The 18,671-nt window shown below is 45.5% G+C and overlaps 1 protein-coding gene across 1 annotated transcript in view; it reads left to right on the top strand.

The window, feature by feature from the left end:
- The window catches only part of PCSK6 (proprotein convertase subtilisin/kexin type 6), a 183,010-nt gene that overhangs the window by 69,642 nt on the left and 94,697 nt on the right, over nucleotides 1-18,671 (top strand). Inside the window, exons 3-6 of the mRNA XM_060259949.1 lie at nucleotides 2,583-2,693; nucleotides 3,838-3,981; nucleotides 8,590-8,666; nucleotides 9,664-9,752. Coding sequence (XP_060115932.1) covers nucleotides 2,583-2,693; nucleotides 3,838-3,981; nucleotides 8,590-8,666; nucleotides 9,664-9,752 — 421 coding nt within the window. The remainder of the gene's footprint in view (nucleotides 1-2,582; nucleotides 2,694-3,837; nucleotides 3,982-8,589; nucleotides 8,667-9,663; nucleotides 9,753-18,671) is intronic.

Raw genomic sequence — 18,671 nt, 5'->3', positions numbered from 1 at the left:
CACTCATCTCACTGCTCCTTTGGATGGCTACACGTTGCTTCTTCTCCACCTTGCCCAGCTCCACCCCCCCCCCCCCCCCCCCAGTTTGACAGGCAAGCTGCTTTGACAGAAAAATGTGCCCTTGTGAAAATCTCAGCTCTATTCCAGGTTGCTGACTGCAACCGTAACACAAAAAGAAAGGAGGGGGGAGATGCCCCGCACACGCACACACATAAATCCCCCCTTGAGATTCTTATATTTTTAAACTACCGAGGCTTGAGGTAAAATGTGCTGCGCTCTTTCAGACAGCTTTCCACAAATTGGTGGAGCGCATTAAACGTCTGGCGCGACTTGTTCCTGGGTAATCTCCAAACACACAACGTTTGAAAAGGTCGGAACCAGCATTCCTCATCCAGGGATTCCCATGTGTTATTACGAAAATGTTCCACTAATCCTTGCACAGGAAAAGTTCTCCCTTGCTGAGGTTTGGCTTCTGATCCACAGGTGCCCTCAGGGACCCTTCCGACTGTGGAAACTAATCCCAGATTTTACAGTTGCTTTTCCCCCGCAAAAAATTGTCCTCAGAGAGGCCAGGATTGTGGGGGAGATAACATTTAACTCCCTCTTCCATGAATTTTTGTAGCGAGCTTTGCTTCCGTTCAGTGGAGTCGTATTAGAATCCTGTTTGGCTTTTAATGAATGAACGATTTTCCCCTCTGCTGCTTTCTGTGTGCTTATAGTGTAACTTATCTTGTTAATGTGTTGTGGGGGATCTCTGCAGCTGTACAACATCTGCTTTAATGTTATCTGACTGCAAGGAAAATACTCAAGAATTTTTACCTTGGTCCTTGCTAACCAATGCACGGAAGCATTTTGTATCCAAAGTTTGGGTTTATGTTGCAGCTGGTACTTGAAATGGAGTTTTAGCATCCATCGTACAATTGTAATAATAATTATATTGCCATTCTTTACACCACAGTTTGCTGTAAAAGAAGAGCCAGAAAAAAATGGGTGGTGGTGGTGGTGGTGGTAATTATTTATAGAAATGGTATCCTCAGAGTTAAATGGCAAGTGATGTTCAAATTCTTTGATAGGAGCTGCTTATATTTTGTTGTTGCTTTTTTAAAAAACGATAAACCAAGGATGTCAAACATGCAGCCCGGGCCGGATCAGGCCCCCCTGGAGGGCTCCTATCAGGCCCCCTAGCAAGTCTACTTCTTTCTCCCACCTTGCTTCTTTTTGTGCCACAGCTTGCTTTGCTAGGATTTCTCAGTTGCACAGAAGCTACAGCACAAAGCCTCTATTTTCCCCATTGGCTGAGGCTCCTCGCTTGAGGAGGAGGGGGTGGGGGGAGAGCTTGCTTTGATACTGACCACAATATTGCAAGAGTGCTAATATTTTAAAGCCAGTTTGGTGTAGTAGTTAAGTGCGTGGACTCTTATCAGGGAGAACCGGGTTTGATTCCCCACTCCTCCACTTGCACCTGCTGGCATGGCCTTGGGTTAGCCATAACTCTCATAGGAATTGTCCTCGAAAGGGCAGCTGCTGTGAGAGCCCTCTCAGCCCCACCCACCTCACAGGGTGTCTGTTGTGGGGGGAGAAGATATGGGAGATTGTAAGCCGCTCTGAGTCTCTGATTCAGAGTGAAGGGCGGGATATAAATCTGCAATTCTTCTTCTTCTTTTAATGTTTTTTTTTTAAAAAAGAATCTTTAATTGTGTTTGTGTCCTTTATAAAGTTTATATCTCTGCTACCTGGCATTACAAGGTCTCATTTATGTCAGATCCGGCCCTCATAACAAATGAGTTAGACGCCCCTGCTATAAACAGTTCTTTCTGTCTATCTTTTTTTCATGCCGCTTTCCTCAGCTGAAAATACATGCGCACGGATCGTTTTTAAGCTCAGAAGGGTGGAGAATACAAGCACCACATTGTCCTTTTTGCCTGACCTCTCTACTAGGGCAAAAAGCAACTTGGGAGGTTTGATCACTGCAGGAAGCAGCTAAACCTGCCCTCGTGACAATTGCAGCCTTGATCCTTAACTCTCCTTCCTTGCTGACTGATTGGTGAAGCCGGTGATATAGTTCTTAAAACATTTATATGACAGTTTTTCTCTTGGCTCAAGGCAGTTTAAAAGTATCCATGAAAACATTACCGATTAAAAACAAATGTTAAAACCCCAAATACCTTCCCTTCCCCTATAATTAAACGCCTGAATTCTGACATTGCATGTAGTTTGATCCTCAAACAAAGATATTTTCCCTGTTATATGTAGAGTGCTTTTAATTGAGCGAGTTGCCTTCCCCCTCCCTTTTCTTTTGGAGGGGGGGAAGAGTCTTATGGCATCTTCTTTGGCTGAAATGAAGACCTTCTCTGTGGTAGCGTCTTCACCGTGGATTGGGAGGCCTGTCAGGAAGTGAATGTAGCACTGCTCAGGTTGTGAGGTTGACACTGGAGGCAAAAAAGGTGGTTCTTTTTGTTGGTCTTGTATTTACTGTGAGCTGCTTGTAGAGTACTGAAACCTAGAAGTAACCTCCTCCCCCAGGTGTTGTGGTGAAAAACATTTTAATCCCTTAAAAATGCTATTTTATTATCCCCTTCCAGGTAAAATGGCTGCAGCAACAAGAAGTGAAACGAAGAGTCAAAAGACACGTTCGAAGCGACCACCATTTTGTTTCCTTCAGTGACCCACTCTGGCCTGAAATGTGGTACATGGTAACTATACACTTGGCTGTGTGTGCTTAAGTGTGTGTGTTGTGTGTGTGCCATGATGGTTGGCACAGCAGACCAGCAGGATTATGAACTCTTATGCCAAACATGAAACAAATTCCTTTTAAATGTCTAAATTGATGTGGGAGAAAAGTTCCTTCCACCCATTCCCTCTGTGGCTGTGTCACACCAGGCAACCTGCTTATTATTAGTGTAGTGACTAGTTTATTGGACCAAGATCTGAGAGACCCAGGTTCGAATCCCAATGCTGGCATGGAAGTCCACTGGGTGAGGTTGGACCAGTAACTCTGTCAGCCTAATTTATCTCACAGAGTTGTTGCGAGGGTAAAATGGAGAATGTACCCCTTGGGGAGAAAGGCAGGGTATAAATGAAATAAATAAATAATTGCCACTGATGAGAACGGAACAGGACCATGTCAGGAAAGGTGGACAGAGGTGCCCCTTCCTATTTCTCCTGGCACAACTGGAACTAAGAGAACTTTTTCTACAAGAAATTGTAAAGGGAGCTTGTTGACCACATTTGGGGAGGATACACTTCTGAAGAGTTTAAAATGTGGAATTCACTGCCAAAGGATGTAGCGATGGCCACATGAATAAACAGCTTTAAAAGGGGGTTAGATAGATGAATGGTCTATCAATGGCTACTAGAGGTCTATCAATGGCTACTAGTCATGGGAATTGATGGGAACCTCCACATTCAGACCCACTAATCATCTAAATCCCAGAGCTAGAAGGCATCATCAATGGAAGGTCTTGGCCTCTGCCCTTTTGTTGGCCCTTCAGGGTTAATTGGTTGGTCATTGTGTAAGACAAGATAATGGACTAGATGGACCACTGTTGTGATCCAGCAGGGCTCTTCTTGTGTTCTTTTTCTTGTAGCTTTAAAAGACAGTGTCTGAGGTAAAAAACCCACAAAGTCAGCTTTAGCAACCAGGCTTTAATAGCCTGTCTTAAGAAAGAGTACATTGGATGGCTGAATGAAATTAGTTTGGAAGGGGTTTTTGGCAGCTCTCTCCCACCCACTTCCAATCACGTTTGGCTTGGTGGTGTCACTTGTTAGTCTGTGATGCAGAAAACATGGCATAGTTCACAGCTAAATCTCCATGCCGCCTTGTGTTTTGGTCCACAGCACTGTGAAGACAACGACAGCGATTGCCGGTCAGAAATGAATGTTCTGGCTGCCTGGCGGAGAGGCTACACGGGTAGAGATGTCGTGATAACCATTCTGGATGATGGCATTGAGAAGCAGCACCCCGATCTTATACAAAACTATGTGAGTAAAATCATGGCACCCCTCGAAGCATCCTTTAGTAATTCTGAAGGCGTCTTGTTGTGACATGTTACAACGTCCTTGTGTGTGTGTTTTGTGAACAGCATAAGGCCTTTGTATCAGGGTGTGCAGTGGGACTTAGTTGCTTCCCAGTTGCCCACTGGTTCTTTGGGGCACACGTAGGGAAGGAAGACGCATCTTCAGCCTTCTTTCTCACAATTGCTCATGCTCTTGAAGAATCGTTGTTGGCTCAGTTCTGCATAGCCATGTGATTTCCCTCCCCCCCCCCCCAGTGGAGCAAATCTGAGGATGTGAAAATGGCATGGGGAAGTAGTGTTGCCAACCTCCAGGTAGGGCTTGGAAGATATCTGGGAATTACAACTGATCTCTAGACTCTCGAGGAGGAAATGGGAACTTCTCTGGAGAGCCGGTTTGGTGTGGAGAGCCGGTTTGGTGTAGTGGTTAAGTGTGCGGACTCTTATCTGGGAGAACTGGGTTTGATTCCCCACTCCTCCACTTGCACCTGCTGGAATGGCCTTGGGTCAGCCATAGCCCTGGCAGAGGTTGTCCTTGAAAGGGCAGCTGCTGTGAGAGCCCTCTCCAGCTCCATCCACCTCACAGGGTGTCTGTTGTGGGGGAGGAAGGGAAAGGAGATTGTGAGCTGCTCTGAGACTCTTCGGAGTGGAGGGCGGGATACAAATCCAATATCTTCTTCTTCTTCTTCTTCTGGTGTCATTTCCCAGCTGAACTTCCTCCCCAAACCCTGCCCTCTTCTGACTGCACCCCAGATCGCCATGAATTTCCGGAATGGAGTTAGCAACCTTAGGGGGAGAGGAGAAGCTGCTTCTCCCCTCACACAGTGGTCCCAAGCAGAAAAAGGCCAGCATGTATCTGGGAGGCACAAAACTCTCTTTGCAGAGCTGATACGATGTCCTTGTTTTGTTCACTGAAAGCCCTGTGGGGACCAAAACTTTCTTTGTTTTATCTGGATAACAATCCTGTAAGGTGGGTTAGGCCGAGACCGTGTAACTGACTCAAGCTCACCCAGCAAACTTCCATGGCAGAGTCGGGATCTGAACCTGGGCAGAGCTTTTTTATTTTTTTTTCAGGAAAAGCCCAGCAGGAACTCTTTTGCATATTAGGCCACACACCCCAGATGACACCATTGTTTTGCACATGGCTTTTTTGTAGAAAAAGCCCAGCAGGAACTCATTTGCATATCAGGGCACACCCCCTAACACCAAGCCAGCCAAAACTGCGTTCCTGCTCAAACTCCCCCCACCCCACTGAATCTGAGTATTCCAGAACCTAATCTGATACTCTAACACTACACACCACTGGATGTTATTGAAGGGTACTCACAGTTTCTAGGGCACAGACCAGCACTTGTAGCTTGCTGGTGCCCAAGACTGATATTAGCAATATCAGGTGGTCAAGGATGCTGGTAAGTTACTAGCAGAATAGGGCATTTGCGCAATCAAGAATTCTCTTGTACTGTTCATAATCTCCTTGGGGACTCCACGTCTGGTGAGATAGCGGCATAGGAACAGTAGAGAGCTGCTTTAGAGCAGCCCTGTTCCCGTGTTACAGTGAATGTGTGTGCATTCTGTATGCTTGCATCTGTTTGCAAGAAAGAGCCAGTGTGTGCATGCTTTGAAAATAAAACCAACGACCAATATCTGGATAAATGTGCACCTTCCACTATACATGTATTGAATGTAATATAAGAATTATTCAATGCATGTATGAATTATTCAATGCACATATCCAGTGCACAAGTCGAGAAAGAACCTTCTCCATCACTGCTCCCCATGGGTGGAACCAACTCCCTGAGAAGGTCAGAGCCTTGTGTGACCTTGCCCAGTTCTGCAAGGCTTGCAAGACAATATTATTTTTACTATTAGCTTTTAACTGAATATTAGATCCATTTGGATGTCCACTGTACATCAAATGCCATCCTAAATCATATGGCATTAGCACCAAATTGTTTAAACTGTTTTAAATTGTTTATTTTAATGTTTAATTGTTTTTATTGTTATTCTATTGTTTTTATTGTTATTCTATTATGTTCGTGAGCCGCCCTGCGTCTGCTTCGGTGGGGAGGGCGGGATATAAATCAACTAAACTAATATGAAGAAAAAGCAAACCTGAGAGGGAAAATAATGATGTTATAATAACATATCAAAATATGATCAACACACAAGGGAAAATTAGATCTTGGCAAGCTAATGAAGGAAAATGAAGAAGGAAAAAAGATGCAATGGTTAACGTATCTTCAGCTTTCATTGAGTCTTAAAGAAGTTATGCACATAAGAAGGAGAACAGACTAAAAAACCTGACTGAATTTGAAAAGATAATATTGAATAAAAATATAAATCTTTTAGGACATATTTACAAACTTTCATTCCAGTATGACAGAAACAGAACTAGTTAAGACATGCATGATGAAATGGTTGCAAAATTTCAGGAAGGAGATACCATTTTAGCAATGGGAAAAATCTATGGAAGAAAGACATAAAATTCACAGCAAGTCAAGCACTTAAAGAAAATTGGTAGAAAATGTTTTATTGCTGGTATACTACCCCAAAAGACCCCAAGAAGATGGATAAAAAGGATTGTGTTGGAAATGTAAAGAGATAGATGGTACCTTTTACCATATGTGGTGGTCTTGTTAAAAAAAAGTAGCAAATAATGGAAAGAAATACACAGTGGACTTTTAAAAAAAAAATTGAATATAAAATTTGCTATGTTACCAGAGACTATGTTATTAGGAATTCTACCAGTGAACACAGAAAGAACAATACATGAATTGATTAGATACATGTTAACTGCAGCCAGAGTAGTATTTGCAGCAAAGCAGAAAATTGAGAGTTGTCTAACTCTTGAGAATTGGATAGACAAAATGCAAGAATATGCAGTTACGGCAAAACTGACAAATTACATTAATTGAACCAAAAGATGAATTCAGGAACAATTGGCCAGCTTTTTATGTTTGCTATAATTAATTTTTCTAGCTACATATTTGAATGTTTTATTTTATAAATGACAATTGTTATATGAAATATTAAGGATGTTATTTTTGTATAGTTTTTGCTACAACAGTATGTTACAATTATATATAAAATTAATGAGGTTACCTATGTTTTATTTTTATTATATCATTGATAAGATAGGACAGAATTAAAATATATTATGCAGAAATGGTAGAATATTTTGAGTGGGTCATTATTGTGGTTTCCTAACGTACCATGTCATTTCTTTTCTTTATACTTTCTAATCAAGGATTGTCCTTAATATCTGTAAAATTACCCTTTGCATTGTGTCCTTATAATTTTATTGTTCTTTTCCCCCTACCCCCTTTTTTATTCTAGATCCCTCTAAAAGGTTTTTAAAAATTATTTTTAAAAAGAAAAAGCAAGGGCATGCTGCACACAAATTATGCTTGTGTTCACTGTAATGACAGTGCATGCCTCTTGAGTTGGATATTGACCTATCCTAGGCTTTAGGCAGAACAACCACATAAACCCGAGATCTCCTTTCTTCTTCTTCACTGATCTCAGAGCCCATGTGGTATACTGGTTAGCAGGGCTTTTTTGTAGCAGGAACTCCTATGCATATTAGGCCACACACCCTGATGTAGCCAATCCCCCAAGAGCTTATAGGGCTCTTCTTACAGGGCCTACTGTAAGCTCTTGGAGGATTGGCTACATCAGGAGTGTGTGGCCTAATATGCAAAGGAGTTCCTGCTACAAAAAAAGCCCAGCTGATTAGGGTGTCAGACCAGTATCTGGGTTCTGAGCCCTACTCTTCTGTGAAGGTTGTTGGGTGACTGTTGGCCAGTCACACACTCTCCCTCTGACCTCTCTCACAGGGCTGTTGTGACGGTAAAGTAAAATGAAGATGGGAAGAATATTGTGAGGTACCTTGGATCCCACTGGGGAGAAAAGTGGGTATAAATGAAGTAAATAAAATTTCACCCCATCCTTCCTCCAAGGAGCTGCTGGCTGCATATGTTGTTTTCCTGACCACCTTTTACCCTCACAACAACCCTGGAGCTTAGGCTGAGAAAGAGCGAATAGATTGATGGAATTGTGAACCAGATCTGTTCCAGCACTCTAAACCTTGGATGAAATTGGCTCATGTATTTATTTGTTTAGTTACTTACATCCTAGATACCCTGCTTTTCGCCTCAGTGGGGACACAAAACAGCTTACACCGTTCGCCTCTCCTCATAACACCCCCATGAGGTAGGTGAAGCTGAGAGTGTGACTGACCCAAGATCACCCAGTGAGCTTCCATGACTGCAGAGATTTGAACATGAGTCTATTAGTCCCACACTCTTAACCACTACACGGCACCAGCTGTCTACAGAGAGTGGATTAGATGCTACTTTTCTTTGGGCCTGACGGCTGGTTGTTGGTCCCTCTGAGGCTTGTGACTTCCTGGCAGTAATTACCAGTGTCATGCTGAGGAAGCCAGACTCTCTGTTTTGAGACTGGTTTGGTGACAATAACCTCCTCCTGTTTTTTCCTACTGGTTTCCCCCTCCCATTCCATCCTTTTTTAGTTTTTCTAATTAATGTGGGCTATCTACCCCCTCCCCTGGTTTCAGGACCCTCGTGCAAGCTACGATGTCAATGGAGGCGACGATGATCCATCCCCACGCTATGACAACAGCAATGAGAATAAGTAAGTCTAGTTGATTGTTTTAACATTCAAATAGCGGGTTGTCTGCGGACTCTTACCTGGGAGAACCGGGTTTGATTCCCCACTTCTCCAGTTCTCACAGAGTTGTCCTTAAAAGGGCAGCTTCTGTGAGAGCTCTCTCAGCCCCACCAGCATGATTTTTAGCATGTACGCTTTTTGGGAGTGTGGTTCGTGTTAACTTACCTCTAAGCATAGTTTCTTATTTGACTTTGCTGGGCTACCATTCGGTAGTTTTGATTTTTGTGCCTAAGCTTTCTGAATCTCAGTTTAGTGCAATGTCTGAGTTGAGCCATTACGATCATTGCATATGGCACGGAGCTGCATTGTTTGTGCAGATTTGATGGGGGGAGGTTAGTCAGTGTAATTCTCAGACCCCAAAAGCAGTATTTGTTGTGGCAAAATCTGCAGATGGCAGGCCGCGAGGCAAAATATGTTCTCCAGACTTCCTGGATGAAGCGAGAGGCTTTTATTATTTTTTAAAAGGGGGACCTTCTGTGAATTCCCTCCCTTAGTGACATTAATCTTTTAAATGTTTCACTAATTGAGTGGATTAGTGGTAAAAAATTTTTTGGCACGCTTTAGAAACTTCTGAAAGCAGGCGTGTCCATACTGAGGCCCCGTTGCACACAGAAAACCAGGGGGTGTAAGAGATGCCCATTTATTCCCTGGCTGGAACTGCACATTGAGCGTACTTAGTACATGCTTGTAAAAGGCTTCCTCCCCCTCCCCATCCTCCCATGCTGTGGGTAAAAGCAGTTCAGAGGTAGCAATTTTAAGCAAGGGAAACCGGATGAAAGGAGAGGGTCAAAAAGCCCCTAGTCTCCCCTCCCCCTCTGTCCCTCTTGACAAAATAGTAGTTTTCAACAGGAAAGGAAGGATAGGTTATTAATAAAGACAGAACTGTCTACATCAAGTTGGCCCGCTGTTTTGAATAAAAGGAGCGTTTCCCACGTAACCTCGCTGTGGATTCATTTCCTAGGCATGGCACTCGTTGTGCTGGAGAAGTAGCAGCGGCAGCAAATAACTCAAATTGTGTGGTGGGCATCGCATACAATGCAAGAATTGGAGGTAAGGACATTTCCTCCTGGCGTCTTGTACTCCCCGACCCTTGATAAATCATCTCCCTTGTTCCCCCAGTGACTCCTTGCCTTCCTTGACAACTGAGACAGCGGCTGGGAGCCTCCTCAGCTGTAATGGGGCACCATCACCACAGAGATAAGCCGAGAGATAAAGCTGCCTCACCCTGGGCCTACAGAGAATTGTGGCAAATGGCAGGCATCGGCTTTGACCTGATTTTCAGCTTGTGCATCCCGTCAATCTGTGTCATTCTCTGTGGGAGGAACCAGGGCCAGATTAACAATTAGGCCAAATAGGCACAACTTTAGGGACCCCGGGCTGCCCCCCCGCCCCCGTTCCCCCCCCCTGCTTGCAGCCTTCCCAGCCTGCATGCGCAACCAGCAATTGAGCCGCTCTTTGCCCAACTTGCCTGGTGCAGCTGCTGCAGGCGTCGTTGCCAAGTTTGCCTCTCTCCGCCTCTTCCCCACAGCTTTGTCAAAGGGGCTTTTGGGAAAGTGCCTGCAGGCTGCAGTAGAGGCTGCAGGTGGCAGGGTGGGAGCTCCGACTCTGAGCTAATTTGCAAGGGGCCTCTGAGATTTTGACTGCCTAGGGGCCTCCACAGGGTTTAATCCGGCGCTGGGAAGAACCATGCCTGTGTTGTGTGGAAGGAGAGGCCATGTACCCCTTTTTCCTCTCTGTTGCTGATGCCCAATCCAGGAGGCCCCTGGTCCAAGTCCCTATGAATGCAGTCATGTTGCTACGCTGAGAGGCTTGTGGCATAGCAATAAAGTGACGCCTTTGAGCCTTCTGCCTTTTTTCTGGAATAGTCTTGCAAGCGCCTGCTTGTTTATCTATGGCCTTTTATGCACAGGTGTTTTCCCTTGCTTTCACCGTGCAGGTCCATCAGGTTTTGTTGTTCTGCATTGATTTTCCTCCTTTCAGTGCCCAGTTTGCTTTATGGTTGCTGTTTCTCTGGGTTTTCTGAGAGTGGTTTTTTGCCAGCTTTCCCCCTTGTTGCATTTTCAAGCCGATGGTGATTCAAAAGCATACAGATTTCCTTGGATTCCCCCACCCTGCCCTTTTGCCACTCCTCGAAGGTCACTCCCCTGCCCACATCAAGGTCATTAAGCCCACTCTGCACCTTCCACCATCCTCTCTCCTTCATCAGTGTACGAGCTCCGTTTTCCCCTCATTTAATTCTTTTTTTTACAAGAAGCATGAGTCTAGTGATATGAGACTATTGCTAGTCTTAGATTCCTAAATTAAAAAATGGTGCGAGGGGGGGGGGAGAGTTTAAAAGGAGCTGCCCAAAGTATAGTTCCCTGCTGTTATTGACTTGAAAGCAGGATTGGAAAGGAGGCAAATGACAGCTTCTCCAGCGCAAAAAAAAAATGGATTTCAGAGCTGCGTGTAAACAAAATAAAGGGGGGATTGTCAGATCATAATCATAGAATCATAACATCATAGAGTTGGAAGGGAACTCCAGGGTCATCTGCCCAACTCCTTCAACCTTTCTAAATAGGATTTGGTCTCCAGACCCCTCACCATCTTTGCCACCCTCCTCTGGACCCGTTCCAGCTTGTCTATAGAGAGCCAGTTCGGTGTAGTGGTTAAGTGCACAGACTCTTATCTGAGAGAACTGGGTTTGATTCCCCACTCCTCCACTTGCACCTGCTGGAATGGCCTTGGGTCAGCCATAGCTCTCGTAGGAGTTGTCCTTGAAAGGGCAGCTGCTGTGAGAGCTCTCTCAGCCCCACCAACCTTGCAGGGTATCTGTTGTGGGGGGAGAAGATATAGGAGATTGTAAGCCACTCTGAGTCTCTGATTCAAAGAGAAGGGTGAGGTATAAATCTGCAGTCTTCTTCTTCTTCTTCTATATCCTTCTTAAAATATGATGCCAAAACTAATGAAATGTACATGAGATAAAGAGAGAGAGAGAGACACTGGGATTGGAAACCTGAAGCTTTGAAAAAACTTTGTTCACTAAAGTATTAAAGGAAAAAATATTTTGAAGGGGTTTTTTTGAAGGGGGGGAACCATTTTTACAGTCTCCGGAAGCCTAACATTAAATGCCAGAAAAACCCCAGATATAAACTAAGACATATGCATACGAGGTTCATAAATAATTCAAAACGGCATTCCATGCAAAATTCAAATGTCCCATAGAGTAAGAACTCATCCAGTCCAGTAGAGTGCTTGTGTGGAATCCTCTCTCATGTAATAATTGTGGAAAATCTGGAATCTTGGACTCCCCAAAAAAGCCTCTGCTGTACTCACTAGTCGATCAGATGTTTCAGTCACCCTTCTTCAGGAAGGTATTGGTAAATAGTCCGCAAATTCAACAGGTTCCAAACCACTTCAATAGGTTCACATACATGCCAAGCACAATCCTTCTAAAATAGAGAAAAGCTCTCCACACTGTTTTTCTTCCATTGTTTTTCATTTTACTTCTCTATGGAATGGCTTTTTGAATTGTTTATGAACCTTGTCACAACCGCTTTGTAAACATTGATCTTTGTGCCTTTTTTCAGATGCTTGTTGCTCCACACTCTTTTGTGCAGTCGGCCAAATGCACGGCTTGCCTTTGCCAGCCTGTTGTCGATCTCCTTGTCAATCTTGGCATCTGAGGAGATGATGCACCCCAGGTAGCTGAACTGCTGGACTGTCTTCAGTACTGATTCACCCACAGTGATGTAGGGAGGGTGATAATCTTCCTGGGGTGCAGGCTGGTGGAGAACTTCTGTCTTCTTCAGACTAACTTCTAGGCCGAATAGCTTGGCAGCCTCTGCAAAGCAGGACGTCATATGCTGCAGAGCTGATACCGAGTGGGAGACGAGTGCAGCATCATCAGCAAATAGTAGCTCTCGGATGAGTTTTTCCATTGTCTTGGAGTGAGCCTTTAGTCGCCTCAGGTTGAACAGGCTGCCATCGGTGCGATAGCGGATGTAGACACCATCGTCATCATCTAGATCTACTGCGGCTTTTGAAGCATCATGCTAAAGAAGATAGTAAAGAGAGTTGGCGTGAGAACGCAGCCTTGCTTTACACCTGTGCCTATTGGGAAGGGCTCCAAGAGGTCGTTGCAGTGTCTGACTTGGCCTCGCTGGTCTTCATGTAGCTGGATGATCATGCTGAGGAACCTCGGGGGACATCCTAAACGTTCCAAGATTTGCCACAGGCCTTTCCTGCTAACGGTATCGAAAGCTTTGGTAAGGTCGACAAAAGTCACATATAGACCCTTGTTCTGTTCCCTGCATTTCTCTTGGAGCTGCCTGAGAACAAATACCATGTCGGTGGTGCTCCTGTTAGCTCTGAAGCCGCACTGACTCTCTGGGAGGAGTTCTTCTGCAATGGTGGGCACCAGTCTGTTCAGGAGTATTCTGGCAAGGATTTTGCCTGCGATGGAGAGCAGAGTTATCCCCCGGTAGTTGGAGCAGTCTGACTTTTCTCCTTTGTTCTTGTATAGAGTGATGATGATTGCATCGCGAAAGTCCTGTGGTAGTTTGCCTTGTTCCCAGCAGGTGACAAGTACTTTGTGAAGCGCGCTATGTAGTACTGTGCCCCCATGCTTCCAGATCTCTGGTGGGATTCCATCAACTCCCGCTGCCTTGCCACTTTTCAGTTGCTTGATGGCTTTAACAGTCTCTTCTAGGGTGGGGATCTCATCCAACTCTGTTTTCACTGGTTGAAGTGGGGTGAGGTGGATTGCTGAATCTTGAACTACGCGGTTGGCACTGAAGAGAGCCTGAAAATACTCCGACCACCGGTTCAGTATGGATGCCTTGTCTGTGAGGAGCACTTGGCCGTCTGCACTACGCAAGGGACTCTGAGCCTGATATGATGGGCCATATACTGCCTTCAGGGCTTCGTAGAACCCTCTTAAATCACCAGTGTCTGCACACAGCTGGGTTCTCTCTGCAAGCTTGGTCCACCACTCGTTCTGAATGTCTTGAAGCTTGCGCTGGAGGTTGCTACATGCAGCGCGAAAGGTTGCTTTTTTCCCAGGACAGGATGGCTGAGCAAGATGTGCTTGGTAGGCAGATCTCTTTTTTGCCAGTAATTCTTGGATCTCTTGATTGTTCTCGTCAAACCAGTCCTTGTTTTTCCTTGTGGAGAACCCGAGGACTTCTTCAGAGGTCAACAGGATGGTAGTTTTTAGGTGTTCCCAGAGTGCTTCTGGAGAAGGGTCTGTGGGGCAACTGGGGTCCTCAATTTTTGACTGGAGTTTTGCCTGGAAGGCAGCTTTAACTTCAGCTGACTGAAGGCTGCCAACCTGAAGCTTCCTTCGAGGGATACCTCCTCTCCTGGGTGTGGGTTTAAAGTGAAGACAGAGATTGCAGCGTACAAGACAATGATCCGTATGACATTCCGCACTGGGCATTACTCGGGTGTGTAAGACATCTCGAAGGTCTCTCTGGCGCACCAGAATGTAGTCGATAAGGTGCCAGTGCTTGGACCGTGGGTGCATCCAGGTTGTCTTCAGGCTGTTCTTCTGCTGAAAGATAGTGTTGGTGATGGTGAGCTGGTGCTCCGTGCAAAATTCTAGCAGGAGGCGCCTGTTATCATTGCAGTTGCCAATGCCGTGTTTGCCAAGTACTCCTTTCCAGGCTTCCGAGTCTTTACCTACTCTGGCATTGAAGTCGCCAAGGATGATCACCTTGTCCTCTGTAGGGGTCTTCTGTACAAGGTTGCGTAGATCAGCATAGAACTTGTTCTTTTCTGCAGGATCTGCTTGAAGAGTTAGGGCATACACACTGAAGAGTGTTGCATGCTGCTTGTTTTGAAGTGGGAGGCGCATGGACATGATGCGATCTGAGTGACCTGTTGGCAGGTTTTTGAGTTTGGAGGCAATGGAGTTCCTGACCATGAAGCCAACGCCAGAAAGGCGGCTCTCAGCCTTTGACTTACCCGACCAGTAGAGGGTATAGCCAGCACCATGTTCTTGAAGACTACCTTCCTCAGGGAAATGGACCTCGCTGAGAGCTGCTATGTCAATATTCAACCGGAGAAGTTCGTGGGCAACTAGAGCAGAGTGTCGTTCAGGGCGACCACTGTCTACTGCGTCAAGCATGGTTCTGATGTTCCAACATGCAAGCTTAAGTCTTTGCACACTTTGTGAGGCAGGTGCATGCCTTTTCTTTGTTGTTATTTTTTGACCGCAGGTAAGGATGACAACCCTCATCTACGGCTCCGAATCGTGGGTTTTATACCGTCATCACCTGCGACTCCTTGAGCGCTTTCATCAGCGCTGCCTTCGCACCATCCTCAACATCCACTGGAGTGACTTTGTGACCAACACTGAAGTCCTCAAGAGAGCGAAGGTTACAAGCATCGAAGCACTGCTGTTGAAGACGCAGCTGCGCTGGGCAGGGCATATTTCTAGGATGGAAAACCACCGCCTTCCCAAGATTGCTCTGTATGGCGAACTTTCCACCGGCCATCGAAATAGAGGGGCATCAAAGAAGAGGTACAAGGACTCCTTGAAGAAATCCCTTGGCACCTGTCGCATCAACCATCACCATCTGACCTAGCCTCAGATCGCAAAGCATGGAGGCACACCATCCACCAGGCTGTCTCTTCCTTTGAGAACGCACGCATAGCTGGTCTTGAGGACAAAAGGAGATTGAGGAAGAATCGCACTGCTACAGCACCAACCCCAAATCAGACTTTTCCCTGCAGCCGCTGTGGCCGGATCTGCCTGTCCCGCATTGGTCTTGTCAGCCACCAGTGAGCCTGCAGCAGACGTGGACTATTGCACCCTTCTTAAATCTTCGTTCGCGAAGTCAAGCCGAGAGAGCGAGAGATGAACCTTGTATGTTATGAAATCTTTAGTAATCTAGCCACAGTTTGTATCTGTTTTTTGGCATTACAGTTCTGTGGTTCTCTCCTTTTGATCAATCACTAACATTAAAATTGCGGCTGAGACACACGGACCTTCTGCAAACCGCTGAACTTGAGAATCGCTTGGGATCGATCCATTTAGGGGACAGTTCAGTCCACATGGAATAGGCTCTTAAAAACTGCCAAAATCATGACCAGTCTGCAGGATCAAGTTAGAAAATCACAAAAAGAAAAAACCCATGCAAATTTGCAAGGAAGGGCAGAAAATTAGCGTTACTATGGAGCTGAGCTACGACATAGGGGAAAATACCCCCCTTTTGACAGCCAGTTTTGGTATAGCACGGATTCTTATTTGAGAGAACCGGGTTTGATTCCCCACTCCTCCACTTGCACCTGCTGGAATGGCCTTGGGTCAGCCATAGCTCTCGAATTGTTCTTGAAAGGGCAGCTGCTATAATAAAAAGAATTTCTGGCTCAACATTAGGAAGAACTTCCTGACCGTTAGAGCGATTCCTCAGCGGAACAGGCTTTTTTGGAAGGTGGTGAGCTCTCCTTCCTTGGAGGTTTTTAAACAGAGGCTAGATGGCCATCTGACAGCGCTGAAGATCCTGTGAATTTGGGGTAGGTATTTGTGGGTTTCCTGCATTGTGCAGGGGGTTGGACTAGATGACCCTGGAGGTCCCTTCCAACTCTATAATTCTATGCTGTAAGAGCTCTCTCAGCCTCACCCACCTCACAGGGTGACTGTTGTGTGTGTGTGTGGGGGGGGAAGGTAAAGGAGATTGTGACTGTTCTGAGACTCTGAGATTCAGAGTATAGGGCAGGATATAAATCTGATATCTTCTTCCTTTTAAAAAAAATTAGTGACACAAGACTAAAAAAATTCTCCAGAGCTTCTGGCAGAAGACTCTTTCCCCCATACAAATTGTATCCTTGTGCAAACTCTGGTGGGATTGCAGCTGACTTTGCACAGGTGCATGCGCACAGACACATACACGTTGCCAATGATCAGAGTTTGCAGTGCCAGTATCAGTGGGTTCTGTTGTGCATTCTGTACATGCATCATGTTCCCCCATGTTATGAGTCCGTGTGACTCTCCCATTTTTCACCGTGGCTGCTAGCACAGCAGAGAATCCCCTTATGCTCAGCAATATGGAAAACAAGGCTTTGCAGCTGCTTGTCATCAAGTTTCCCCCCCTTTGCCTGCTTTTCTTTCTCTTCCCTTTCATTCAATGAACTGTCGCTAAAATGCATGCGGCAAAAACTGAACTACAAGGATTTAAGTTGAAGGTACTTGACGCTACTATGCAGCTGTAATAGGGCAATTGCTTAATTTAAAAAAAACAACACGTTTGGATGCCACCTCCTCCCCCCGCGCGTCACAAGTGACATTCCACCCCGATTTAGAAAAGTGCTTTTTAAAAAATTGTAGCTGCAGCATAAATACACTGGAGGAAAAAGAATGGTGTGTAAGGCAGACAGAGAACCCTATGTAAAGATTAAAGACTTACTGCTCCGAAAATCTGCAGTATGATGTGCATGTTTAGTGTAAGCATGTTCTCTCGTAAGCTGTGGAGCAAAAATTCTACTTTGTGAGCTAACTGCATAAAGGGGCCATCCTTCCTGAACAGGCTGAGCTAAGACAGTTTGGTGCAGTGGTTAAGTGTGCGGACTCTTATCTGGGAGAACCGGGTTTGATTCCACATGCACCTGCTGGAATGGCCTTGGGTCAGCCGTAGCTCTCATAGGAGTTGTCCTCGAAAGGGCAGCTGCTGTAAGAGCTCTCTCAGCCCCACCCACCTCACAGGGTGTCTGTTGTGGAGTGGGGGAAGGTAAAGGGGATTGTGATTGCTCTGAGAGTGGGGTGTTGTGGGGAAGGAAGATAAAGGAGATTGTGAGCCACTCTGAGATTCAGAGTGGAGAGTGTGATATAAATACAATATAAAAAAAATAAAAAATAACTGATAATGTGCCTCTGTCCAAGGATTTGTCTTGAGGATTTCAGGCAGCCTTTAAGAAAAGTATTGTTAAGTGACAGAGAGTTTACTTATATATGTCCAGAAGCAGTCAGCGAGTGACAGAGAACTGACTGGTGTAGTGGTTAGATCAGGGGTCTTCTAACTTTTTCAGACAGTGGGCACCTTTAGAATTCTGACACAGAATGGTGGGCACAGCTACAAAATGGCTGCCACAGGAGGTGGGGCCAACTACAAAATATCAGGGAGGTTAGTCATGAATAACTCCAAGGGTGATTAACATGTGGAATTCATTGCCACAGGAGGTGGTGGCAGCTACAGGCATAGTCAGCTTTAAGAGGGGATTGGATAAAAATATGAAGCAGAGGTCCATCATTGGCTATTAGCCACAGTGTGTATATATATATATATGTGTGTGTGTGTGTTTGTGCGTATGTATGTATATGTGTGTGTGTGTATATATACATACACACACATATATTGGCCACTGTGTGACACGGAGTGTTGGACTGGATGGGCCATTGGCCTGATCCAACATGGCTTCTCTTATGTTAATAGTAACTCTTCAACTTGCCCTTCTTGCCCAGAAAATCTGGATCGGGCATTACAAGCTGCTGTGAAATGGCTCAGACAAAGTCGACTGAAATTGAATCCAGCAAAGACGGAGGTTCTCTACCTAAGCCAAGGCGGCCTGGGAAGAGAGATCCCTTTACCAGCCTTCGATTTGGTGCCTTTAGAGCCAGCTTCGAGGGTCAAGAGTTTAGGGGTTCTCCTGGAGCCTTCATTCTATGGAGGCCCAGGTGGCAGCCACTGCCAGATCTGCATTCTATCATCTTAGGCAGATAGGACAGTTGGCTCCATACCTGGAACGCAGCGACTTGGCTACAGTAATTCATGCAACAGTCACCTCGAGAATAGACTACTGTAACGTCCTCTACATGGGGCTGCCCTTGACTCAAACCCGGAAGCTGCAACTGGTGCAGAATGCTGCTTCCAGGTTGGTATTGGAGCTGCCTTTACGGGTGCACATCCAGCCTGCATGGGAGACGCTGCACTGGTTGCCTGTTGTGTTCCGAGCCCGGTTCAAAGTGCTGGTTATGACCTTTAAAGCCCT

This window comes from Heteronotia binoei, chromosome 19 (genome assembly GCF_032191835.1).
Source record: "Heteronotia binoei isolate CCM8104 ecotype False Entrance Well chromosome 19, APGP_CSIRO_Hbin_v1, whole genome shotgun sequence".
NCBI lineage: Eukaryota > Metazoa > Chordata > Lepidosauria > Squamata > Gekkonidae > Heteronotia > Heteronotia binoei.
The sequence above is the reverse complement of the archived record's forward strand: the minus strand, read 5'-3'. Positions and strand labels throughout refer to the sequence as shown.